Genomic DNA, 26,970 nt, shown 5'->3' on the forward strand with positions numbered 1-26,970 from the left:
TAGTGATAATTTGTTGATATTAAATAATGTGCTAAACATGCAAGTAAATTCTTCCATTTAGTCCTTGTATCACCCAATGAGTTCAGTAATATCCTTGTTAAAAACATAGGAACTGAGGCAGCATGGCACAGAGCCCAATACAGAGGCCCTGGAACCAGCTCAATTGTTTTCATATAAAAGGAGGATGGACTTTAACCTCATAGGGTTGTTGTAAAGATTAAATGAGATATATAAGATGCCCAAGTCAGAGTGTAAATATTTTAGTATATTGGGTTTCCTCCTAGCCCTATAAATGTTCAAAAATCATTTTTCAGTTTACAAAAAATGGTGTGGATATTTAGAAAAAAACTTCAACACTTGATTATCTGTTTGACTTGTATGAGTTGGAAGGCTGATAAAACTACAGATATGAACTGGCTATTGAAAATATTGGGGAAGAATCAATGATTTCCAAGCATTAGAATGTCCTTTGATTTGGGTCCTCTTTAGGCTGCAAAGTATCAAATTATCTCTTGATTTAAAAATTTTACCGTCACGAAGGGGACAAGCTCATTGTCTTGATTCTGCTGCTACTTCCCTCAAGCCATGACTTGATGTGCAGGCAGAGCGCAGAGGAGGGGAAACTGCTGAACCTGACTCTGAATTTGAAGTGTGCGTCCCAGCAGGAAACAAGGGGACAGGTCAATTCTCCAGCCCGAGCTGAGGGTCCTGAGAAACAGGAGAAGGATGTGGAGAACACTTGGTTTCTTTCCTCCTGTAGCCAAGGCAGGCTAGCCTAGGAAGGAGACAGAAGAGCCACAGGCACAGGTAAGAACAGTCTGAAGGGTGAAGACCCAGATGCTGAAGGGAGTCAGGCACTGCTCACCAAAGGCAGTGTGTGTGCCCTGTCCATGCAGAGATGTGCACTTAGGAAAAGATGGACCCCAGGACTTAAACCCTCACCACTGGTCACTGAGTTGGAAAAGCAGCAAAGCACCCTTCGACAAATGTATTACAAGGAATGGTTTCTCAAAGTAAATCTACACTGTTTCCCAAAATCCTTTTCTACACTGGTATTTCCTGCTCAAACGTCGAGGCCAGTGGCCTGCTGCTTCCTATTTGAAACTAGGCCCCTGATCTCCTATGCTGCTGCTGCTACTAAATCACTTCAGTCGTGTCCCACTCTGTGCGACCCCAAAGACAGCAGCCCACCAGACTCCGATGTCCCTGGGATTCTCCAGGCAAGAACACTGGAGTGGGTTGCCATTTCCTTCTCCATGCATGAAAGTGACAAGTAAAAGTGAAGTCGCTCAGTCATGTCCGACTCTTAATGACTCCATGGACTGCAGCCCATCAGGCTCCTCCGTCCACAGGATTTTCCAGGCAAGAGTACTAGAATAGGGTGCCATTGCCTTCTCTTATCTCCAATGAAATAAACATCAACTCTGAGAGTCTGAGCCTTGGGCCAAGGGAACAGCAAGCGATTTTGCCCTCTTCCCCTTCAAGGAGAGTGGGTCTACCCTGAGGAGGTAGGGTAGAGGGATTGGATAGGTAGATGACACCACCCTTGTGGCAGAAAGCAAAGAAGAACTAAATAGCCTCTTGATGAAAGTGAAAGAGCAGAGTAAAAAAGTTGGCTTAAAGATCAACATTCAGAAAACTAAGATCATGGCATCCAGTCCCATCACTTCATGGCAAATAGATGGGAAAACAGTGGAAACAGTGGCAGACTTTATCTTGGGGGGCTCCAAAATCACTGCAGATTGTGACTGCAGCCATGAAATTAAAAGACGCTTACTCCTTGGAAGGAAAGTTATGACCAACCTATATAGTATATTAAAAAGCAGAGATATTACTTTGTTAACAAATGTCCATCTAGTCAAGGCTATGTTTTTTCCAGTGGTCATGTATGGATGTGAGAGTTGGACTATAAAGAAAGCTGAGCACCAAAGGATTGATGCTTTTGAACTGTGGTGTTGGAGAAGACACTTGAGAGTCCCTTGGACTGCAAGGAAATCCAACCAGTCCATCCTAAAGGAGATCAGTCCTGGGTGTTCATTGGAAGGACTGATGTTGAAGCTCAAACTCCAATATTTGGCCACCTGATGTGAAGAGCTGACTCATGTGAAAAAGACCCTGATGCTGGGAAAGATTGAGGGCAGGAGGAGAAGGGGACAGACAGAGGATGAGGTGGTTGGATGACATCACCGACTCAATGGACATGAGTTTGAGTAAACTCTGGGAGTTGGTGATGGACAGGGAGGCCTGGCATGCTGCAGTCCATGGGGTCCCAGAGTCAGACACGACTGAGCAACTGAACTGAACTAATTCCTGAGCTGGGGGCATCTGGAGAAGACACGGATCACTGCCTCTCTGGAGCACACTGTCGCCCATGCATGGTCCCCTATGATTCTTCCTTTCTCTACCCAGAAAGTCTTCCCTCTGCCTCCCTAACTTCTCCAAATTCCAGCACCTGGGGCCAGCTAAAGGCCACAAATCCTTGAAAAAACCATTCAGGTAGCTCCAGCTCATTCAGCCCTCTCTCAGACACGTGGCTGCATGCTACCTTGTTCTTGGTCTCAGCTGACTGTGGCAGGATGGGGTGGGGTGGTCTAGGGTACTGGTGGTGATGGAATACCAGGTGACCCATCTTCATCATCAGCACCAGACCAGGTATACGAAGGTCTACCGATCTTCACAACGTGTCGGCTTGAGAACTTGGGGGTGGCCGTGCTCCAGGCGGGAGGCATCCGGAGAATCCAGTGTTCTCTCGGATGGGGGCGCAGGTGGGGAATCTGGTTGAATTTGTTCGATTGTGGGGCGCACTTTCCCTGAGCCACGTCTTGGCAAGGGCAGGCGAAGCTCGCAGGTCCCCTTCCGGGCCGCGTCCCAGTTCCTTGCCCGGGAGAGCCCTCGGCAGCGGCCGTCGGCGCAAGTGACAGACGCTGGGGCGGCTCCTCTCCTGCGCGGAGATCCTGGAAGCAGCCGCTGCGCCCGGCCGCTCGGGCTCGGATCTGAGCGGCTAGTCTGAGGGTGGTGTCTGAAATCGGGCGCTTCCTGCCTTTCCCTCGGCCTGGATGCCCGGCTGGCTCGGCGGGCTCCGAGATTCCCGCGCCGCCCCACCCCGCCGCCCGCGCCCCGCACGGTGCGCGCCGCGTCCCCGCCCCAGCCCCACCCCACCCCGTGCCCTCAGGGGGGCACCCCCACCGGGGCGGGAGGGTGGTCCGCCGCGCCCGGTCGCCGAGTGGCGGAGGTGACGGTAACCGCCTTCCCATTTCCGCCCGGCCGGCGGCGCGGCGGCGCGAGTGCCAGCAGAGGCGCGCGGTCCTCCCTCCGCCCGCCCGCGCCGGGGGCCGGCCCTGCCTCGCCGGCGCCTTTTTCCCCCGCACCGCGGCGCCGCTTCGCCACTCGGGCACCGCAGGTAGGGCAGGAGGCTGGAGCGCCTGCCGCCCGCCGCCCGTAAAATGGTCACCTCGGCTGGACAGCTCGCCCTCTTCGCGCTGGGTACGTACGCTGCCTGTGGCGCGCCCGGCGCCACCTGCCCTCCGGGACACCCTGCTTTCCCCTCGTCCCCTCCGTTTCTCTGTCTCGGGGGTGTTCTGCGCTCGCGTAGGAGAGGAGAGGGAGGCGAATGCTTTTCGAGGCTTGCAAGCTAGGAGGCAAGGGGACTCACTTGTGCCTACTAGGGATTTGGGGAGCCTGTTCCAAAGAGGGGGACGGTCGAGCGCTCAGCCGTTCCCCGGGAAGTGGCCGGCGGGCGGTGCGTGAGAACGCCCGCCAGGGAAGGGGGAGCGGTGTGTGAACGCGCTTGAACTTTAATCCGCCGCGGCTCGTACACTTGCCAACACCTACCTGCTTACCTGGCTGCTTCCAAGCCAGTCTTCAGCCGCGTATGAAGCGCGTAGAATTGGAGAGGGTGGCCGCGGTCGACCCTCCGGCCAGACCTTGGCTGCTTCCTTTTCGTGCTCTCTGCCTACCCCTGAGCCCCAGCGACCCGCAGATGTTCAGCAGCAGCAGCGGCGCCTCGATCTTCTAACTTTGCGAGTTCTGGAGCTTTGGGGTGGGTTTTGGATTTTTGCGCGGATTAATTGTTCTTTTGATTAACTTCTCTGGGAGAAGTGGTTTAAGTGTCAGCCGAGGGCAGGAGTGAAACCCTAGACGGAGTGCTGCCAGTTTCCTTTGAGTTTGTTCTTGGAAGAGAACGAGGGATGGGGGAAGGGAGGGGAAGTTAAGCCGGGCAAACCTGGGCCGGGTGTGGGGAGCCGGTGAGTTTTTCAAAGGTGAAGGTCACTGCCCGGCCGGCTCTTGCCCCTTGCGGCGCCGGGTCTCTCTGGTGTTGAGAGAACAGATTAACAGCCCAGGTGTCCCGGTCATTGCCTAGCTTCCGTGAAGTGAATTGTTCAGTCGCTGTCTCCTCTGTAAAGCAAGTTGCTTGCTACAAGATGATTTATTAGAGCTTGAGAAAAGCTTTGGAACCCTTCCCCTTCCCACCCCCCACCCCTCCACCAAATGCCCAGAGCCTCAGCCCCACCCAGTTCCGTGTACAGTTTCAGGGGGTTCACGGACCCGCCCGTAATGAAACGCTGATTAAGAAGTGGAGGCATCATCTAAGAGAAATACGCGGCAGCCGTGGAACCGGATTCCACAGCAGCTCCGAGGTGTACCCTCACCTGAAACTCACCAACAGGTGGCATGACTCCGAGTGGCTTTTTTTTTTTCCCCTTTTCGCAAGCCTTTTTATATTTTGTATTGATAGTTCTAATTTTAGATTTTTTTAAAAAAGCAGTTAAACATTACCAGTACAGTAGAAGTCTCCTGTATTCGGGTCCCTATTATGATGTTGTTTGCAAATGCTGAAAGTAATAATAATAACCTAACACTATTTGAGCACCTACTCTGTGCCAGGCGCTGTTCAGAGTACTGTATGTGTATCAGCTTAGTTAATTTCACACCAACCTGATGATGAAGAAGGTATTACCATCCCCAGTTTATGGACGAGGGAAGTGAAGCACATAGGCCTTCAGTAGGTAGCTGGGTCAGAATTATGAGTGTAGAAGGAATGTTGATATTAAAAGTCAACTTACTGTGGTCACTGTACTCCCATCTCCTGGACTGGGGACTTTTTCTCCAGTAGAGATGGATGAATACCCTGGAGCTTGCTTTAAACAGGGTTTTCTTTCGGATTCACAGGATCTCAGGGCAGTCTCAGGTTATTCAGTGAACAATGAAGCAAGAAACAATGAAAGTAAGCAAATTCGAGGAAGCTTTGTAAAGCTGCTCCTGCCCCCCTAGCATAGGACTTGCCCATGAAGACTGCATTCATTCATCATGGAATTTTTCTCTTTTGCCTGAGTTCTACTTAATCTTTGTTTCTTTCCTTAACAAAAGAGTGTATAAACTTACAAAGATTGATCAACTGGCCTACACAGTTCCAAGCAATGAGCAAATGAAAAAAGTAGAGGAAAAAGAAGGCAAGAGTAATTCACACCAGTGAGGATTCCTTCATATATATATATATATATATATTAGCCACTAGTTCCGGGCATTGACTACAATTTCTGCCTCCCACCTCACTTTCCACTAGATTGCTGAATACCCATCAGTGCCACATGCATCTTTATTCTGCACATTTCCTCCAGAGTTGCTTTCCTCTCTAATTTTTCTTAAATTAGTTGAAGGCAGTTCTAGGCCAATCAGCCAGTGTTCAGTCAATAATCAAGATCTAGAAAAATGAGGTCTTTCCCCTTCTTCCCCCATGTCCGTGGGGACAATCTAAGAAGGAACTGTTAGGATTCCCTGTTGATTCTTCTGATAACTTGATTGGTGTTTTGGTGGAGAGTGTGTGGAGACTTAATTCAGTGCAACATTGGGAACTTAATCTGGGTTCCTGTGGCGTCTGCCCTCTCATGTCAGGCTCCCCTCATTAGCTGGGCAAACTGCATAGGGTCTTGGCTCCTCCAATCCCAGGTCATCCTGCTGTCCTTAAGGGAGCAAGATGTGTAATTTTGGGCAAGTTACTTATCTTGTACCTAGTTTTCTTCATCTAGAGAACAGTGATATTAATAGGATCATTGAATATAATTACTGAACCTCAAATGGTGCCTGACACATAATAAGCATTTAGTCAGTCATCATCATTGTCACTTTGAACTTAATAGAATTCCAGATATCATCGAAGGTTATGTCCATTCCGTAACAGAGAGTTTGTCTTACTTATCTCCCAGTTTCTCACCCTTCCTAAGACAGAAAATACTACCTACACTAAAAACCTTAGAGATTTTAGCAAATCTCTTTTGGCAGATGACAAATTCAAGAAAGTTTGGGAGTTCTCTTGAACCTAGTGAATTCTTTAGTTTTTGATGCAAATATTTTATTTCCTTCTTACTGTTCAGTGGTCAGTTGTTTATTGAAGTCAGCACTAAGTTCTAGTTTCCTTATCTGTAAAGTGGAAACTCTACACACCTCTACACAGTGGGTTGTTATGAGAATCAAATGAGATGGTAAATATGGAAGCTACTTATAAACTTTAAAGGGCTACACACAAAATGACATTGATTTTTGTAATATATCTTATAATCCAGAAATAAACATTATTACTTTTATGGCAGCTCTCAGAAGTAAGACTAGATGTAGACTAAAGAAGCATGTCCCCGGGCACAAAATGCCATGAAGGATGGGGAGAGAGGAAGCGAGTCAGCTTCCCAGTGGATTTGGGGCAGAGGGACCAGCAGGGGGCATGAAGTAAGCTGGTTCTCTTCTCCATTACATAGAAATGATGTCTTTCAGAGTGAACAGTGGAGCTTTGCCCAGGACACATGTTTTCCTTATTGGACAGTCATAATTAGGGAAAGTTCACTTTGAACAAGGGCTGTAAAGGTGTATATGGAAGACTTAGAGGGCTGAGTTTCCTGTATTTACTTTTCCAAAATTTGGTTTCCTAGGATAAAGTGAAAATCTTTCTGCAAATACTCAGTGTCCCCTGCAAAGAGGACCTTTCTTACAGGAGTAAATGATGCTTCATGTTCCGTGGTAACATACGGAAAATAGATGGTTTTTCCATTAGACCTATCTCTAAAGACCTTTTGAAAGTATACTTTGAACAGGGCCCTGCTCTTTGGGCTGCTGGCTAAAAGGGACAGGCAATGGGAAGTGGAGATTGGGTCAGCCAGAATGGAACTGGCCTAACGAACTGGGCGTCTTGTGCCTGCTTCTCCCTCAAAACCTCTGTAGTCTCTTCTACAGCAGTACCCTCAAATCATAACCACTTGGAGGACTTGGTACCCCGTTGGCTGGGTAGGAGGTGGGCAAGTGTGCCCGCCTAATGAGAGTTCCCCGTGTGGCTTGTGACTGCTGCTGGTGGGGAAGAGAGGAAAAGGACCCTTTGAGACCCATAGCTGTACAGTCAGTGCGGTTAGGGAAGCTTCTCACTTCACCAGGTGTCTTTTGTCTGAAGTATGTTTGGTGTTATAAATGCTGCTGTGCGTTTATGAGCATTATTAAAGGCACTTCTGTCTGTCCTGTTGACCAGAGCAGAGTTAGAAGTCATGCTGAGAACTCTTCACTGTCCTACATGTTCTTGTACTTTATCTGTGGAAAATGTAATGATCAACTCAATATTAAACTCCAGCAGACCAATGCTAATCATGTCATGCCTTTTTTTTGGTTGATCACCAAAAATCGACCATTGTTTTCCTGCCATTTCAAATGTTTTTCATCGTCTCATTTAAAGTATAAACTTAATTCTATGCTAGAGCTAGTATGTTTCAGATTGCTTCTAGATAGTGGATTGGGGCACTTGTATGGTGACTTTTGTTTTGCGTTTTTTTTAATCTGTGAAATGTTAAATATAAAAATCCTTTTGTAGAATCAGGAAAGGAGCCAGAAATCTAGGCTATTAGAACCATTTCTTAGGAACTCTTCATTTCAAGCATAAATGTATGTTTCCCTTCAGACCAATTCTAAAAATGTGGGTAAATTCTTTTGAAGCGTTATGAATTAGTTGGGTTAAATATGACTTAAATAGTTGTTATCTGGGCTTAGAAAAAGTTGGAATTTCATTGAAATCGAATTGTATGCATTTGCTAGTACTTTCTTTCTCTTAAGTCAGAGGAAACAAACTTTTTTTTCACTTTTCTTTTTCTTTTGGATTCCCTGATGGCTCAGGGAGTAATGAGTACCTGCAAGATGGGAGACTTGGGTTCAGTCCCCAGGTCAGGAAGATCCCCAGGAGATGGAAATGGCAATCCATTCCAGTATTCTTGCCTGGGAAATCTCATGGATGGAGGAGCCTGACAGGCTACGTCCCTGGGATCACAAAGAGTCAGACACGACTGAGCAACTAACACACACTAGCCTGGTGTATTACATGTCCAGTACTTTTGGCTTTAACAGTTTGCTGTCCTTTACCTTGAAAATCTTTCAGTTTTCCCCACTTACATTTGTGAAGTACTTGTAGCTGGTGAGGGCTTCCTCAAGGAGGGATTTGACTCATAACTCCTTTGTGTAACAAGCTTGTATAACTTTGTGGAAATTGCCTCACCTCTTTTGGTTTTAATTTTTGACATTGTTGACTTTTCTGGCAGGGAACCTTGATACACCTCCATGTCCTGTCTTGAACTCATGTGGGTTGGTGCTTGCCCCCTCTTCCCTGCTGGTTTGAGGGCTTCTGGAGGGCAGAACCCCTTGGTCTTTCATCTTTGCCCTTGGCACCCGGAGCACAGGCTGACCTTCCAGGGAGACCAGTGAGCATTTGATGACTCCTTGGGATGCCCTGTGCTGAATACTCCAAGCATAGACTCAGTTGGCGAACACTTGGCTGGGCAGGTGACATTTATCCTGAAACACTCTTTATTGCGATCATCAAGGTTGGTTGCATATAAATGCTTGGATGCAACTTGTTTTCAGATAGTGTTTTATTGTTTTTTAGTAGATGATGATTTGTTTTAGACTGCAAAAGCATATTTTTTCCTCTGGAACATAGAAAATTTAGGAAAGTGTAAAAGAAAATGTATTTTAATGGCCTGTAATTCCACCACCCAAAGATAACTATGATTAACATTCTGTTGTACAGTCTGATGGATGAAAGTATGTGTGTGTGCATGCATGCTTATTTGTGTCTGACTCTGCGACCCCATGGACTGTAACCCACCAGGCTCCTCTGTCCATGGGATTTTCCAGGCAAGAATACTGGAGTGGGTTGCCATTTCTTCCTCCAGAAGATCTTCCCCACCCAGGGATTGAACTGGCATCTCCTGTGTCTCTTTGCATTGGCTGGGGGATTTTTACCACTGGGCCACCTGAGAAGCCTTCAGATAAATGTATAGATCAATAAATATTCTGAAAAAAAAATTCTGTAAAAGCTTGTATGAATTCTGAGGGACTCACACTGTTTAATTTATTTGCTTTTTAACTTAAAAATCTTTCATAATAAAGCTTTTATGTCATTAATTATTCTTCCATAACATCATCCATAGTAGCTGGGAAAAATAATCCCTTGATTGTGTTTACTACAATTTTGAAATCCTTTGACCATATAGATTCTTCTTATTTCTCACTGTTATGAATAATCCACACACTGTTATTGGGAATATAAATTGATACAACTTTTCTTGGAAGTCAACGTGGCAATTGCTAACAGTTTTAAGTGGGTGTAATTTGGGTCATTGATTTCACTTTTTGATATATATATTTATATTATACTTATATAAATACTTACCTGAAAGTACAGAGAAAAATGTAAATGATGGTGGTTGTTGACTTGTTTATAACAGTGACAAGTTGGCAGTACCATAGTTATAATTTTTTTAAGGAGATTCCTTACATAGGTTTTTAAATATATGAATATAATGATTTCCTATGTTCAGTTCAGTTCAGTCTCTCAGTCGTGTCTGACTCTTTGTGACCCCATGAACCGCAGCACACCAGGCCTCCCTGTCCATCACCAACTCCCGGAGTTTACCCAAACTCATGTCCATTGAGTTGGTGATGCCATTCAACCATCTCATCCTCTGTCATCCCTTTTTTCTCCCGCCCTCAATCTTTCCCAGCATCAGGGTCTTTTCGAATGAGTCAGCTCTTCACATCAGATGGCTAAAGTATTGAAGTTGCAGCTTCAACATCAGTCCATTCAATGAACACGCAGGACTGATCTCCTTTAGGATGGACTGGTTGGATCTCCTTGCAGTCCAAGGGACTCTCAAGAGTCTTCTCCAACACCACAGTTCAAAAGCATCAATTCTTCTGCACTCAGCTTTTATAGTCCACTCTCACATCCATACATGACTACTGGAAAAACCATAGCCTTGACTAGACAGACCTTTGTTGACAAAGTAATATCGCTGCTTTTTAATATGCTGTCTAGGTTGGTCATAGCTTTTCTCCCAAGGAGTAAGCGTCTTTTAATTTCATGGCTGCAATCACCATCCACAGTGATTTTGGAGCCCAGAAAAATAAAGTCACCTACTGTTTCCCTGTTTCCCCATCTATCTGCCATGAAGTGATGGGACCGAATGCCACAATCTTAGTTTTCTGAATGTTGATCTTTAAGCCAACTTTTTTACTCTGCTCTTTCACTTTCATCAAGAGGCTCTTTAGTTCTTCTTCACTTTCTGCCTGTGTACCTATTTTCAAAAACTAAAGGTTTCTTCAAAATTTTAAATTCAAAAAGGCTGGTCTAGAACTAGATGTATAGTATAGGGCTACAGTTTGAATTGATTAATTTTTTATAACAATTATATATTAAATTTGTAAGGCTAAAGTCAAGGAACATAAATGATAGAACAGAAATTCTTGTGCATAAATGTTTGGCTCATCTTTGATTATTTGGGGTAAGTTTCTAGAAATTACCCATCTTTCCCACTAGCAGTGTGTGAGTGCTCACTTTTGGGGCCCTTCTATAAGCAGACATTAGTTCTAACAGTGGACAACTTGACGGGGGGGAAAAAATCTCAGCCCAATTTCATCTTTAATATTGGTTAGAGTAAGTTTGTAGGTCATCTTGTTATTTGCATCTTCATCTTTTCAAAATTTTTCCTATTGATGGATCATCCTTTTCTTAGAGCTTTATAACACACTTTATATAAAAAGGTTATTAATACTTGGTAAGTAGTCCCCATTTATTGTCTTTTACTGTTTTGTTTATGGTATTTTTGACATGCCTGTTGTTTTTGTTTTTATGTAGCAGAAACTATAAATCTTTCCGCTTAAGCTTTCTACCTTTGCTCGTATAATTAGGAAAACCTTCCCTATCTTCAAATTCTTTTGTGGTCTCATTATGTTGAACTATTCTACCTATAATTTGTTCTAATGTGTAGTGTGAAGTCAACTCATGTTTTACTTTTTTAAAACAGTCAACCAATTAATATTCTCAATTGTCATTTGTGGAATAATCTATTCCTTCCTACTGTGGTTTGAAATTCCATTTTTTATCACATGCTAAATCCTTCTAAGTACTTGAATTGTGAAATTTCAGTTTGGTTCTTTTATTTTGTATTTTTGTCGTTATTCTGAAGTTGCTCATTCATGTAGTCCACAAATTATCATTGAGTACCTATTCTGCACTGTAACTGCTTCTAGGTACTAGGAAATCAGCCAAAAATGATTTCCTGTTTTCATGGATCTAGTGGGTGAGACTTTCCCCCCTGATTTGGTTATTGATAATATCTAAAAGCTTTTTAGATATCTGTAAATTATGTTTACAATTGATCCCTGAACAACACAAAGGTTAGGGGGCCAACACTCCAAAAATCCACCTTTAATTTATAGTTGGCCCTCACATCACAGGTTTCTCTATATCCAGGGTTCCCCACTGGCAGACTCAATCAACGCTGATCATGTAGTTACTCTTAGCGACCCCATGGACTGCAGCCCACCAGGCTCCTCCATCCATGGGATTTTCCAGGCAAGAGTACTGGAGTCGGATGCCATTGCCTTCTCCGAGTTCTTTGGTAGTTACTATCAACAAGAATTCACACACGTAAATGGACCCACACAGTTCAAAGCTGTGTTATTCAAGGACCAAATGTAATTTGTAATAGGCTTTGTTAATTTTAATAGTCCTTCAGCTGATTCTCTAAGGTTCCTTGCATCATGTTATCTTCAATAGTGATAACTTTGCCTCTTTCCTTTTATATTTTCATCTCATTGCACATGTGAGTGCTCAGTCCATCTGACCTTATGAAACCCCATGTACTGTAGCCTGCCAGGCTCCTCTGTCCATGGGAGGATACTAGAATGCGTTGCCCTTTTCTCCTCCAGGGGATCTTCTCAACTCCTGCTTCGACAGGCGGTTTCCTTACCACTGAGCCATCTGAGAAGCCCTTTCATCTCATTACTTTTTCTTATCATACTGGCTAAAACTTTTAAGAACAACACTGTTTTTGTTAAAGCAGTGGCTATCCTTGTATTTTTCCTACATACTGTAATGTTTGTAGCTTTTAGCAATCAAATAATGGACTGATTTTTCAGTTATTTATATATAATATACATATGTATATTATGTATATTTTTCTATGTGTATACATACATATAAACTTTCATGTTAATAAAATATGCTTCTCTTCATAAGTTACTAAAAGATTTAGTATTTTGATTTGTTTTTTAAAGCAGGGGAGATAATGTGTTGAATTTTTTTTTTTTTTCCTGAAATGTTTTGAGGATATTTGACTCAAATAAATTAAAGCCATTCTTTTAAATTCTTGGAATGAACCCTTCTTGGCCATATGTATTATTCTCTGTATCTACTGCTAGATTTGATGTATTTGGACCTTTTTTTTCTTTTTTTAGGTTTTGATATCAGTGTTATGTCAGCTTTATAAAATAAATGTTAAATTGTTCCATCTGTTTTATTCTCTGGAGTAGATGAATTATCATGGAAATCAAATGTTGCTGTGAAGGCTTGAAAGAAATTGCTTATGAAACTTCTGAGTCTGGTCTGTTTTTAGTGGTCAATTCAACTTTTCTACTTCTTGAATCATTTTTGGTAATTATTTTCCTCACAGTCTATTCAATTCAGATTTCTAAAGCTTTAGCATAGATTAATAAATGATCTTCTTTTAATTAAAATTTTTCCTTTTGCACCTGCAACCTCAGTTAACATGGCTTTACCAAATATGAAACAAAAATAAGTACTTTGGCCCCCAACATACATCGTTAATTTGTTTTTCTTGATAATTATAAAAACTTTATTTTAGTCATTAACCAAGTTCAAGTCAAAGTTTCATATCTGATAGTTTATTTGCATAAAGGCATGTCCAGTGTTGTTATAATGATGTCATTTCTGATTTGGATGATGCATGGCACGATAACTTCTAGCAGAGGCTGCTAACTAGCTTCCTGATGGTTTCTTAAGCTTTAAAAAGTTCTGTTGTTGTTCAGTCGCTCAGTTATGTCCGACTCTTTGGGACCCCACAGACTGCAGCACACCAGGCTTCCTTGTCCTTCACCATCTCCTGGAGCTTGCTCAAACTCATGTCCATTGAGTCGGTGATGCCATCCAGCCATCTCATCCTCTGTCGTTCCCTTCTCCTCCTGCCTTAAGTCTTTCCCAGCATCAGGGTCTTTTCTAATGAGTAAACTCTTTGCATCAGGTAGCCAAAGTATTGGAGCTTCGGCTTCAACATCAGTCCTTCCAATGAATATTCAGGATTGATTTCCTTTAGGATTGACTGGTTTGATCTCCTTGCAGTCCAAGGGGCTCTCAAGAGTCTTCTCCAACACCACAGTTCAAAAGCATCAATTCTTTGGCGTTCAGCCTTCTTTGTGGTCTGATTCTCACATCCATACATGTCTACTGGAAAAACCATAGCTTTGACTATGTTTTTAAAAGTTTTAAAACCTCCAAAAACACTGTTGTGTTCATTAGATGCTATTGTAGTGTTTGGAACAAGATAGGAGATTTCTATTGCTTGCTCATTTGCTTTTTGTTTATTGATTGATTGAATGATTTGCTTTTAAGATCAGTACTTCTAGTTGAAAAATGTTGTGTTCTTACAAAGAGACCATGTCTTCTTCTTGGATTATAGGTCTTTAATCTGAGTTTGAATGAGGTTAGTAAACAATTCTCCGGGGTACTTGGAGACTAGGTATACCTTGACGGCTCTTTCGTCATCTCTCTCCAGGGCTGAGGCCCTCTCTGTGTAATTATTATATTTCTAAGAGGCCTGGGAGATTAACTGGCTAAATGGTACACATAACGTGGTGACACAAAAGCGGCTGAAGCTGATAAACGAGAGGTTTGCAATTACGCACTCTGCTTCCCTCTGCCAGGCCTTGGCAACAGGGAGAAGACAAACTTCGGATACTTTTCTTGGTTGAAAGAAACCACGTAAGACCTGTAACTTTCACCGAGGCCATGGCTCTGAGGAATTGGCATGGGAGCTGTGGAGGAACGTCACCTGGTCACTTTGTCACTGAGCTCAGCCTGAAGCTCTGGGCTCAGGAACCTGTCACCTTGGGCGGGTTTCTGGGTTACCACTGCTACGTTGAAGGAGCACCTCAACAGGCTGGTTTGCATACACACTCCCTGCCAGCACATTTGAACAATGACAGGTGGGTTTTTGCACATAGCAGACCTTGGGTGTTATAGTTAAGGTTTTGGGTGATGACTCATAGGTCCCTGAACTAGAATGTAAGCAAGCCCGGGACCTGAGCATTTCTTTTAGCGAGATGAGGTAAACTCACAGATCATGTAGGTGGGGAATCCTTCTGGATCTGAACACTCCCTAAACCTCATCAACCACTCCTGTGTCCCCCCTACAAAGAAAACCCCCCAAACAAACACACCTTTTGTGCTGACCCGAGCAAACCACTTATTGTTACCAGAACACGTACACCTTCTGGTTGCCACCTCCCCATGTGGGCCACTCAGGACACCCTCCTTCTCTGTCAGCCTTGCTAAATCCTACTCATTCTTTTTCCACAGTGAAATAGAAAATCAGAATCTACAAACAAGAGTCTGGAAAACACCCTCACATTCAATTCACCAGAGACTTTCTTTTTTGAGGCTTAACGGTCAGGGCTCTTACCGTATCTCTTTCTGTGTGTGGTTACAGATTTATTTGTATATTCACTCTTTTTCCTTCAAAAATGGCATTGGGTATTTTAAAGTCTGCTTTTCACTTACAGTATATAGGGAAAATGTTTTTGTGGCAAAGATATGAATATGTCTATCCATCTATTTTTAATGAGTAACACATTCCATTAAACAGCTCTGGCATTGTTATTTATTCACCCGTTTTGATAGAGATGTAGGGTGTTTCAACCTTTTAAATACTCAAACCTGAAATTAAAATGTTTACAGCTAAATTATTACCAGCATCTTTGAATTATTTACTGTGATCAAATCCCCAGAAATGGATTTCTAGGTCAAAAGGTACACACTTTTCCACCTCTTAATATGTTTTGACAATCTGCCTTTGAGAAAAGGCTGACAAATTCATACTTCTATCCTGTGTATGAGTGCCTGTTTATCAGCAAACTTGCCTGTGATGAACATTATGATTTTTAAGACTTTGCGAATTATGTTGATTAAATGATATCTCATTTTAATTTGTATTCCTTTGGCTAAAACCAAAGTTTGCTACAATTGCATGCTTTTTCATGTTGAGTATTTGAATTTATTTTCTTGAGACTTACCCATTTCTGTCCTTAGGTCATGTTTTGGGTAGGTGAGTTATTTTCTCATTGATTCATAAGCAGTTTTTTTTAAAAGGTATATGAAATATTTTCCTTGTTTTGTCATTTTGCTATTTAAATTTACATGTGTGTATATTTGGGTTTACAGAAGTATGGTTCTGTTTTTGTTTTTAATTTTTAAGGATTTAAAATTGTTTCATTATTTCTTTGTGACGTCTACTTTTGTCTTGGAGTAGGAAGAGATTTTCTATAACTCTCTGATCTCTCATTTCCTGTATACTTTCATGTTGTTGCTTTGGGGATTTAAATTTCACTTCTTTGGGAGTACATTTTGGTTTCAGATGTGAGATAGGACTCTAACTTGCCTTTTTGTCAAAATGATCTGGTTCCTCCAACACCATTTGTTGAATAATTTATTCTCTACTCACAGATTTCGAATTTTTGCCACTTGAGACTTTCTTAGGAGTACTTGAATCTGTTTTTAGAGTTTCTGTTCAGTTCCGTTAATCTGAGACTTGTCCTGTCATGAACCATTCATTGGGGCTGGGAATGTGTCCTTGCCCTAGAAAGCTGGGGCAGAAAATTCGTGAGAAGTAGGCAGGTATCGGGTGGAACTTGGGTCTCACTATCCCGAAAGGTGTGATGAGCTTGTCTCTGCCCTCCTATTCTTTCTGGAACTTTGTGCTTTGTAGGAATTTGGGATCACGAGGCAGGCCTGTGGTCCTCCATGTGACATTCAGTCCTCCATGTGACATTCAGGTTAATAAAAACCATATATTTTCAGGTCCACTTCTCAAACAAGAGTACCGGGGAGTCTGCCCTGGCATACCTAGAGCCACAGACAAACCTGGCACATCTCCTAGGATATAGTAAAAGAAATAATTAAAGAATCAGAAAAGCGCTTCACTAGACAGGCGTAACATTGTTTTCTATATTAAAACAAACTCAAATATATTAGTGAATAGAATGCAAGATTGAAATATCAAAATTAGTTCTCCAGGTATATGTCTTCAAATAAATTGTGATTTTTTAAAATTTTTATTGTTTCAAGCTGTGCCCCTGTACTCTAGAGGAACAGGTATGAGTTCCTTCTCTTTGCCATTTTGGGGGTTTTAATGGAGAAATTTGAGAAGTACTGTCCCAAGTGGATGACTAATTTTCAGATACTTAGAGTAGGGCAGAATAGTAACTAAAATGAATGACTTCACCATTCTTCTGCTTCCGTTGGATATAATTTCCCTTTCTTTTTCTAAGTTTCCCTAAGGTAAAAACTTAATTATTGATTTTAGGTCTTTCTGCTTTCCCAACATAGTCATTCAATGCTAAAAATTTCCCTGTAGACTCTGCTTTCACCTCATCCCACAAATTCTGATGAGTTGGTTGCGTTCCAATTTTTTTTACTTCAAGATACTTTTGACTTCTCTTGAGACTTCTTCTTTGACCCACGTTTTATTTAGAAATGTTGTTTACTCTCCTGTGTGTGGGGGTTTTCTGGCTATATTTCTGTCACCTCGTTTACCTTCTTTATTGTCTGAGAGCAGGCATGGTATGATTTCTATTCTTTTCAATGTCAGTCGTGTCTGACTCTTTATGCCCCCATGGACTGTAGCCCTCCAGGCTCGTCTGTCCATTAGATTCTCCAGCCAAGAATACTGGAGTGGGTTACCATTACCTCCTCCGGGGGATCTTCCCGACCCAGGGACTGAACCCTCCCTCTCCTGCCTTAGCAGGCGGAGTCTTTACCACTGAGCCATCTAGAAGCCCTTCAATGTGTCCCGGTATGTTTTATAGCCCAGAATGTAGTCTGTCTTGGTGAATGTTCGTGTGAGCTTGAGAAGAATGTGTATGCTGCTGTTGTGGAATGAAGTAGCTCATAGATGCCATTATATCCAGCTGGCTGATGGTGGTGGTGAGTTCAGTTATGCCCTTCCTTCCTGCCTGCTGGATTTGTCCATTTCTGAAAGAAGGGTGTTGAAACCTCCAGCTATAATAGTGGATTCATCTGTTTTTCCTTGCAGTTCTATTCATTTTTGCCTCATGTCTTTTGGTATTTTATTGGTAGGTGCATACAGGTTCTATATTGTTACATAACTTCATCATTCATTAATGCCTTTTTTAATGATTCAGGATCTCCCAGCAGCTAAAGATCTTCACTAGTAAACTCTTTCTTCCCATGTGGTGCCTATGGTGCAAAACTTGCATTACTACCTGTGAAATGAGGAAAGTTTCCTTCCTGGCTTAGATACGCAGATCTCAATTTTAACTTTCCTTGTGGGGAGGAAAAAATATAAAAGGCATTACTCCAAGTTCCTGAACTAAGGCTCTGTTAGGATCAAGACAGTGGGACCTTCTTTGATTGAGGGCATCCTTTCAGATCAGTTCTTATTTTGAATGTAGGATGTAGAAGGTTTCAGTGAATTGCTTATGTCCCTTTGAGACATCCTTTGAGAGTTAGAAATTCACACATAGGAAAGTAGCATCATCTCACTATGTAATATGAGCTTATGCTCTTGTGAAATGCCCCTTTCCGTTACTGTGGAATAAAGGGGAAAATGAAAGCTCTTCTGACTCAATTGGATTTTTTTTTGGATTTCAGATAAAAGGCAGAACACTTTCCTTTTAACAGTGATAACAGAAGCAGTTGGAGTATCTCATCTGTCATCTCATGTAATACATCCAAGTGATCAAAGAGTTGTGATTTTTGGGAACTGGGCCTGACATAACGTTTATTCTTAATTCACCCAAGGAAGCTACTTTATTCACTTACAAAGCCAAAGGATGAGTAACAAAAATAAGATCTGACAGCTCAAAGTGAAGGATGCTGCGTGTTTGGTTAGGTTATATTATACTTGGATTGTTCACTTCAGCAAACATTTAACTGTGTATCAAACCTCGTGCTGAGTTTGGTGATATTAATTCAGAAGAAAGCCATGACTAGCCCTCGCCCCCAGCCCCTGAATTCTTTGTAGATTGCAGCAGAAGCAAACGCAGGTTTTCACAATATGACATGAGATACACAGTGAACACCTTTGGCTCAAGAAGAGAGCTCTTGAAGGAATTCCTTGGCTGACCGGTGGTTAGGTCTCTGCACTCTCATTGCCGAGGGACTGAATTCAGTCCCTGGTCAGGGAACTAAAATCCCACAAGCTGTGAAGTGCAATCCCTGCCCACCCCCTACACCCTTACCCCCGCCCCCCACCAAAAGAAAGTTCTTTGTATGACAGGGCATGGGAGTATTCAAGAAGCTAATGGCCATCACTTAGAACAGTGATGGGTAATTTCTCTAAGTGCCTATTATACAGAGTCGGACATGACTGAAGCGACTTAGCAGCAGCAACAGCAGCATTATACAAATTCCTTTAACCCATCTAGCAATCCTATGAGATATTGTGATTATCTCCATTTTATAGATGAGAAAACTGATAACACAAAAATGTTAAGTGAATTGCTGAGGCTCCTATAGCCAGCAAAGGGCAGAACAAGGATTTGAACCCAGGACCCTTGCTTGCTATCCTGGTCATCTCTCTGTTCTGCTTCTCTGTATCATCCATGGAAGGCTGTGGCTCCTGAGGGGCCTGGCTTCACTCCTGTGAGGGCGTCATTGTGTAGCAGACATTAGGTGTAATCAGACTTTCAGCCCACTACTCCTCTAAGTATTTACCGTATTGACAGTCATTGCCATGAAGGCCAAAAAGAAATATTCTGCTTCCCAAAGCATGAAATAGAAACAAGTGTGGTAGTTGTTCTCCTCTTCTTTAATCAGAAGTTCAGTTGCTCAGAAGACAGATAATCACAGGTGTGTGTGACACGTTTTGTTGTGACCACGGAGCCTCTAATAATAAATTCGCTAATAGAGGCCTGTTTGCATTTCTGCCACACATTTTTTAAAAAGTGTTTGTTTTAAAGGGCGATCTCTTTTGTTTATGCAGGCAGCCTGTCTCCAGTGGGTGGTGTGGCTGAAAGTCACAGTGCCTGGGCGCTGCAGCCTGAAGGCCTCTGCTGAGGGGCTGGCTTCACCCTCCTCACCCTCCTTTCACGCCTCCCCAGTTGACATTTCTCCCAAAGAAAGAGCAGAAGGTGAAAGAGTCTTCAACACTTTTACTTTACATTTTTAGTTCCTCTCAGTCCAACCAAAGATAGAATCTGTGTTAGCAGGTTTGCTAATAGCTGGCTCCACTTTCAGACTCTTCACCCCAACTGCAGTGATGACATGTACCCACAGACAACACAGGCGTCTCCATGGACCTGACAGAATCTCAGATCAGGACGCAAAGAGCATTTACTGTTTCAGTTGTGTAGGAACTTTCTTCATTCAGCTGGACTTCCCTGGTGGCTCAGACAGTAACGCGTCTGTCTACAATGAGGGAGACCTGGGTTCGAACCCTGGGTCGGGAAGATTCTCTGGAGAAGGAAACAGCAACCCAATCCAGTACTCTTGCCTAGAAAATCCCATGGACGGAGGGACTTGGTGCAGGCTACTGTCCATGGGGTCGGGCACGACTGAGCCACTTCACTTCACTTCATTCAGCTGGCAGCATTTTCGATGGCCTTTGTACCTCTGACTAGGTGGTTGAGTATCAGATGCTCAGGTGTGTGGACAGTCTACAAAGGTTGATTAAAGGTGATTTTTTTTTTTCCCCATTAGGTAAAAGTAATGCGGTCAGATGCATTGGCAATCAGTTTATTACTAAGACACAAAGCAGCCAGTGAGACACACCACTTTTGCAGTGAGTGACCTTCTGGGGGAAAAATATATATATGTATATCTGTATCTTGTTTGAAGGACCTTATTTGATAATCTTTTTCTAGAACCATCTCTTCTTAATTGGTTTGTAAATCCAAAGTGTTCAAAGTAGGTTGCTTCTGCTGTGGTGGCACCCCTCAAAACAACATTGACTACTTGGGAATTGTGTAAAAGCCCATCCAAGCTGGTCACGGGGGAGAAAAAGCTGATTTTTTAACTGAGTAAGGGAACTAAACTCTCTCCTGAGAGTTACCTGCACGGATAGTCACTCCTTATAAAACTCCTGCTGTTCTCAGAGCAGAAGGCCTGCTTAAATTTTCCACAGGTCTCCACACTCAGCTACAGACTTTCTTGATCTTTGTGTGTGTCATCTCATCTCTTAGTGACCCATCATCTAACATTTCTTCCTCTGGTTGATGCTCTTTAGTTGTGACATTCAATAGGAAAGAAAAAAATTTAACATTTTTGAAACAGAGCAATCCTTTAGGCACAAAATGCCTTCATCTTTTCAGCTTGCAGTTCAGAATCCAAGGAACCAAAATTGCACGGGGCTGGTGTGTGATAACAAGGCAAAGACTTTGGTGAAATAAGCCTAACTGTTTTCTAGCAGGAAGAAAATAAATCTGCTTCACCATTTACACATGTGCTTCACTGACTAATCAGGGAGCAACGCTTCGTGGCCTGAAGCAGGGAGAGGGTTCTGCTCCAGTGGGTGACTATTCATGAGCCAAGGATGGAGAAGCAGCCCCCACTCCTGGGAGCTTCCACAAGCCTGCCCTGTGGATGGAGAGTTTATCTGAGCTCCCAGTCTTGAGAAGTGAAGCACTGGACTGTGTGGGGAGGCATGTTTTTAATCCTAGAGAAGAGGCTATGATATGCAGCTTTCCTTGCAAAACACATACTTCCTTAAACGAGGCAAGAACTGGCTGCCCTGCTGAATAGGGGAGAGGGTCAGGCTTAAGGAGAGACCACCCCCCGCCAACCAGGTCTCATTCCTGAACATGTTGTAACCCCAGAGGTTAGTCTTGGTTCAACCAAGAGTCTCCCCTGGGGGCTGTGATGTCATCTGACTCTGCTACAAGCAGAACAAAAATGGGCAAATGGCCTCACTGTTTGGCCTTCAAGATAAAGTAGTCAACTTTTATGAATAAGCATGTTTTGGTTCCCAGGAAGTGAATTAGGAAGTGTTAAATCTGCATTGTTCTAACTACCTAGCTCTGTGCTTTTCTTGGTTGTTTCCACCTTAACCTCTTTTATGAATGGTTCAGTCACTGTTTTCACCTGGGATGTTTATCACCTGAGCTATTTTCAGAGGCTTTACAGGCGGAAATTTTCTGAAAATCTACAAAGGTCTGTTTAGTCAAAGCAGTGTTTTTTCCAGCAGTCATGTATGAATGTGACAGTTGGACCATAAAGAAGGCTGAGTGCTGAAGAATTGATACTTTCTTACTGTTGTGGTGGAGAAGACTCTTAAGTATCCCTTGGACAGCAAGGAGATCAAACCGGTCAATCCTAAAGGAAATCAAGCCTGAATATTTATTGGAGGACTGATGTGGAAGCTGATGTTCCAGTACTTTGGTCACCTGATGCAAAGAGCTGACTCTTTGGAAAAGACCCTGATGCTGGGAAACACTGAAAGCGTGAAGAGAAGCGGGCAACAGAGGATGAGCTGGTTGGATGACATCATCAACTTAGTGAACATGAGTTTGAGCAAACTCCAGGAGATGGTGAAGGACAGGGAAGCCTGGCATGCTGCAGTCCATGGGGCTGCAAAGAGTCGGACACGACTGAGTGATTGAACAACAACAAAGGGCTTTGATTTACATTAAAACATTTTGCTTTGAGAAGGTGGACAAATTGGTATGAATAGTTACTGATGTTCTCAGGTGCTGTCCCCTTATCCTGGGAGAGAAGGGATGAATCCACTTTCACCCGTCATCATACCAACAAATGGCAGCTTACTCCATCGACAATAATTGTGTGCAGGGGTGTGAGAATGTGTGCCTGTGTTTCATCTAGAGGTTTCATTTCCTACTTCTTGAGCTTGTTTTTCCAGCTTTCCTCTTGCCCCTATGCTCAGCTTCTGCAGTGCCTCACATAATCCTAACATTTAATGGCTGATCCTTATGTTTTTACTGATGACAAATAATTTATGCCGAGTCTCTTTTAATCTCTTTTCTCTTCCTCCCTTCCTCTCTCCACCTGTCACTTTCAAAACATCATTGACAAAGCAACAGATAATTTTTGAGCTGAAGTGGGAAGTAGTTCCATCTTCTGGGCTAACCATGATCATTTGAAAGTGTCTGTTTCTAAGGATTTGGAGGTTGCATCAGAGTTCAGTTGGAAATAGTGCTGTGATCAATTAGTAATGTCTGCTGTGGCTCCAGGCTGGAGGTGGTCTGACATCTGCAGGTATTTCCATTCCTCCTTGAGATGGTGGGTCATTTTTTCTTAAGAATGATAAAAACGCATGCGTCTCTAAGGAATTACTTGAAGATGTTCTTCTGTTGCTTATATGTCCTGCCTTTTAAGTAAGTAATTATTCATTTTTGGCTGCGTTGTGGTCTTTGTTGCTGTGAGCAGGCTTTCTTTCTCTAGTTGCAGTGAGCAGAGGCTGCACTTCTCACTGCAGTGGCTTTTCTCGTTTCAGAGCATGGGCTCTAGGTGTTGGGACTTGTGGGCTCTAGAATGCAGGCTTAGTAGTTGTGGCGCATGGGCTAAGTTGCCCCACAACATGTGGGATCTTCCTGGACCAGGGATTGAACCCATGACTTCTGCACTGGCAGGCAGATTCTTAACCATTAGACCACGAGGGAAGTCCCTTTCCTGCCTTTTAAAAAATACAGTACTCCAAGTTTTAAAAGGTGTTCCATAAACCTAATATCATAACCATGCCAAAGTACTACTGAGTCCTGTTAGGCAGAATTAGCATCCAGCAAGGCAGAGAGCCTATGGGCATGTGGGCTGGTGTGTCCTCCAGAACATGGGGTTATTTGCCTTCCTTCAGAATAAGAAGCAGAAAACCATAGGTATTTCTGGACAGCAAAGCTCTGTGTTGATGTTCACATCTGCCTATCTTGGGTGCTTGTTGCGCTATTAGCAGGAATGTTTTGGCTGCCTGCGAGTAAGAAGGGAACACTGACATCTCGCTTTCTTGGAACAAAGGACTCCTTTCCCTAGACAGGGGTGTGTGTGTGTGTGTGTGTGTGTGTGTGTGTGTGTGTGTGTGTGTGTGTAGCATGTTGTGGCACTCCCGCCCAGCAGCCATCAGTATCCTTAGACCCACATCAGTGGGGACAGCCATCTCTGTTCAGTTGTCCCGCACAGATAAGAAGGAAAGTAGAGAGAAGGGCTGTGTTCACACTGGGCATAGAGGTTGCGGCAGAGGCAGGGTGTGTAGGCAGAGAAGCCCAGAGCAGATAGCAGTCTCTGGGTCTGTAACTTTGCAGCTGGACATGCCCTGGTCGCAGGTCAGCTTGAGCCTGTTCACTTTGCTCCTTGTGTGTCCTTCACTCCTGAGTCTGGGATGCTATAGGCCAGCCCACGGTGGCATCAGAGGGTTGTGTGGTGAGCAGGATTAGATGCTGTGTGAGCCTCTAGAAAGCCTACCTAGGGCACACTGTTGTTGTCTGCATGCTAACTTATCCTGGATGTTGAATGTGAATCTCACAGGAAAGCCACGGACTGGGATTCCTAGGCCCTCTCTGGGGATGAGCAGGGCCAGAACCTTCATGCCAGCCTGTAGCATCCCGGAGGACCTTTGGGGGTAGTGGGCAGACCCCAGACAGGAACCATTAATGAACACCCTTTAGAGAAATGCGAGAACATCACGACCAAAATGAGACTGATTTGTGTCGCTTTGGTGCTTGCGAGCATTGAGCTTGCTAATGGGTTTCTTCAGACCTCTGTCCTTGTTGACTCATCGACTTGGTATTTTAATTTTGGGGCGGGGTGTGGGGTGGGGTTGGAGATGGGATACTCCATCTGAGGTGGTCAGGAGAGGTTTGTGAAGACACTAATGTTTGAGCTGGCCTTGAAGGTAAAGAAGGAAGGGAAATGGTGGAGGCAGAGATGGGGTGGGGAGAGGAGGTCCCACGCTCGGCCTTCCTGCGTTCCCAAGTCCTGCTGGCTGTTTGTGCTCTCCACCTGACCACTCCTCACACCCTCTCCCACCAGGACTCTGCGGTACCTTGTCCCCACTCCGCCAGCTTCCAGCCTTGCCTCTGTAAGTTCCGTTCTCAGCACCCTGCATGATGTCTCTAATCAGACGCTGTGGCTTCTCTTCTCAAAACCTTGCAGTGGCTGCCCAGCTTGGAGTAAAATTCAGGTTCCTGCGCTCCCCTGAGAGACAGCATCCCTCCAGCCTTGTTTCCCACCACTGTCTTCTTTTAGCCGCACCAGCCTTCTTGCTGTTTCTTGAACGTGTGAAGTTCAGTCCCGCCTCAGGACCTGTGCACCTGCCTTCCTTCACTTTGACTGGTCTTCTTCCACATACTTGCAGGACTGCTTCCCTCATTTAATTCAGGTCTTTGTTAGATGTCACCTGTTCAGAAAGGACATCTGTGATGACTTTATCCTTCTATGCACACACCCCTGATGAAGAAAATGCCCCAGTGTCGGCATCATTTCTTGGAGAACTGTCATCACAGCAAAGTTCTGATGGTGTCTTCTTATTCTGGAATGAAAGAACCTAGATTCCACAAAGTCCTTCAAAAGCGCTTCTGCTCAAATAGGGATTCGAGTCTCACCTTCTTTGGTTCACGATTGCCAGACATCTCTGTTGCACTGTCTCCCAGGTTTGGCTCAAAAAATACCTGAGTTCATTCAGGAGGTTCAGGGCCGTCTACATGTCAGGCACTGTTCCAGGCACTTGAAATACAGTGAACCAAAAAAATCGTCTCTCGCCCATCCCTGCTTGGTGCCAAGAAGACAGAAAAATAAGCAAACAAGCCTACAGGAAAATGTCAGGCTGTGGCAGTCGAGGGGATGGGTGGGGAGCTTCGTTACCTTGCAGGTTGTCATCACAGAAGGATGCTTTCACGCTGTGGAAATGCCTCCATTTCTCTCTTATTCCTTTCCTGCCTGAAGTGTGAGAAAGGAAGTATGAGGAAGGGGAGGATGGACCAGCTCTCTGTGATGGTAGCTGCGTTTTGTTATGACAAAGGCTGTGCCTGGTACCCACGTGGGAGCCCCCCTTTTGGATGTAGCTGGAGGGTCCAGAAGCAGAATTAAACCATCCTTCAACAACTCTTGAATTCTGCCCCCTCCATCTCAGAGCTGACTGCTGGCTGGCAACAGATTGAAAGCTGTATTCGTCACTTGTCCTCAGGTGAGGGAGCATCTAGAATGCATCTGGTTTACGTCAGAAACCACAGAAGCAAGGCTGGCTGCTGGAAGCCAGGGCACTGGATTTCCTTGGTTGTTTCAAAAGCTGCTCAGATTCCTGGCAGTGCCTATCAGCCTCTCTATTGAAAGACTTCTCTGGAAGACTCATCACCCATTGTTCCTCCCTTTCCTCCCCTCCAGGTTCCTATCTGCCTTATCCATGGCCTATTTCCAGAGGGTTTTCCCCTGCTTCCTCCCATCCTGACATGCCCCCAGTCTGAGAGTGAGACTCGGGGTCCAGGTGGCTCAGCCTAGTCCGATCAGCCACTGATCAAAGCTGCTCCCTGGCAGCCACTATCAATACACAGTTGTCTAACAGACTGTATATATTGGCTGTGCCAGGTCTTAGTTATGTTGCAGCATACAGGGTCTTTGACCTTCACTGTGGCTCGTGGGATATAGTTTCCTAAGCAGGGGTCGAACCCGGGCCCCCTGCCTTGGGAGCATGGAGTCTTAGCCACTGGACCACCAGAGAAGTCCCTAGACTGTATTTTTTAGAGCAGTTTCAGGCTTGCAGAAAAGTTGAGCGTAACGTACAAAGAGTTCTCGTCTCCTTCCCCTGTTACTAACATCTTGCTTGAGTGTGGCACGTTGGTTATAATCAGTGAGCTGATATTGGAACATGATTTTTAATGAAAGTTAATGTTTTTCAACTAGAGTACAGACTAAAGTCCCTCATTTACAATAGGGTGTATTTTTTGTTATGCATTCTATGAATGGTGACAAATGTGTGATGATATGTATCCACCATTGTATCACACACAACAGTTTCACTGCCCTCAGATCCTCTGTGCTCCCCCTGTTCCTCCCTTCCTCTCTCTCTCATCCCAAACCTCTGGCAACAAGTGATCTTTTCCCACTGTCTCCATAGTTAGGTCTTTTCCAGAATGTCATGTAGTTGGAATCACACAGTCACAATACATAGTCCTTTCCGATTGGCTCATTTCACTTAGGAACATGCATTTAAGGCTACTTCATGTCTTTTTCCAATTTGAGAGTTCATTTCTTTCATTGTTGCATAATATTCCATTGTCTGAATATACCATAGTTTATCCATTTGCCTGCTGAAGGATATTTTGCTTACTTCCATGATTGAGTAATTGTGAATAAAGCTGCTATAAATATTTGTGTGTGCAGCTTTCTGTGTGTGTGTGTGTGTGTGTGTGTGTGTGTGTGTGCGCGTACACATAAATTTTCATTCATTTGGGTAAATACCAAGGAGCTTGATT

General features: G+C 43.8%; 1 protein-coding gene across 1 annotated transcript in view; it reads left to right on the plus strand.

Annotated features, from left to right (window-relative positions):
• The first annotated feature begins 3,056 nt into the window (after positions 1 to 3,056).
• The window catches only part of TGFA (transforming growth factor alpha), a 108,342-nt gene continuing 84,428 nt past the window's right edge, over positions 3,057 to 26,970 (plus strand). The window contains exons 1-2 of the mRNA XM_052648233.1: positions 3,057 to 3,124; positions 3,410 to 3,483. Of these exons, the coding sequence (XP_052504193.1) occupies positions 3,057 to 3,124; positions 3,410 to 3,483 (142 nt within the window). The remainder of the gene's footprint in view (positions 3,125 to 3,409; positions 3,484 to 26,970) is intronic.

This window comes from Budorcas taxicolor, chromosome 11 (assembly GCF_023091745.1).
Source record: "Budorcas taxicolor isolate Tak-1 chromosome 11, Takin1.1, whole genome shotgun sequence".
Lineage (NCBI taxonomy): Eukaryota > Metazoa > Chordata > Mammalia > Artiodactyla > Bovidae > Budorcas > Budorcas taxicolor.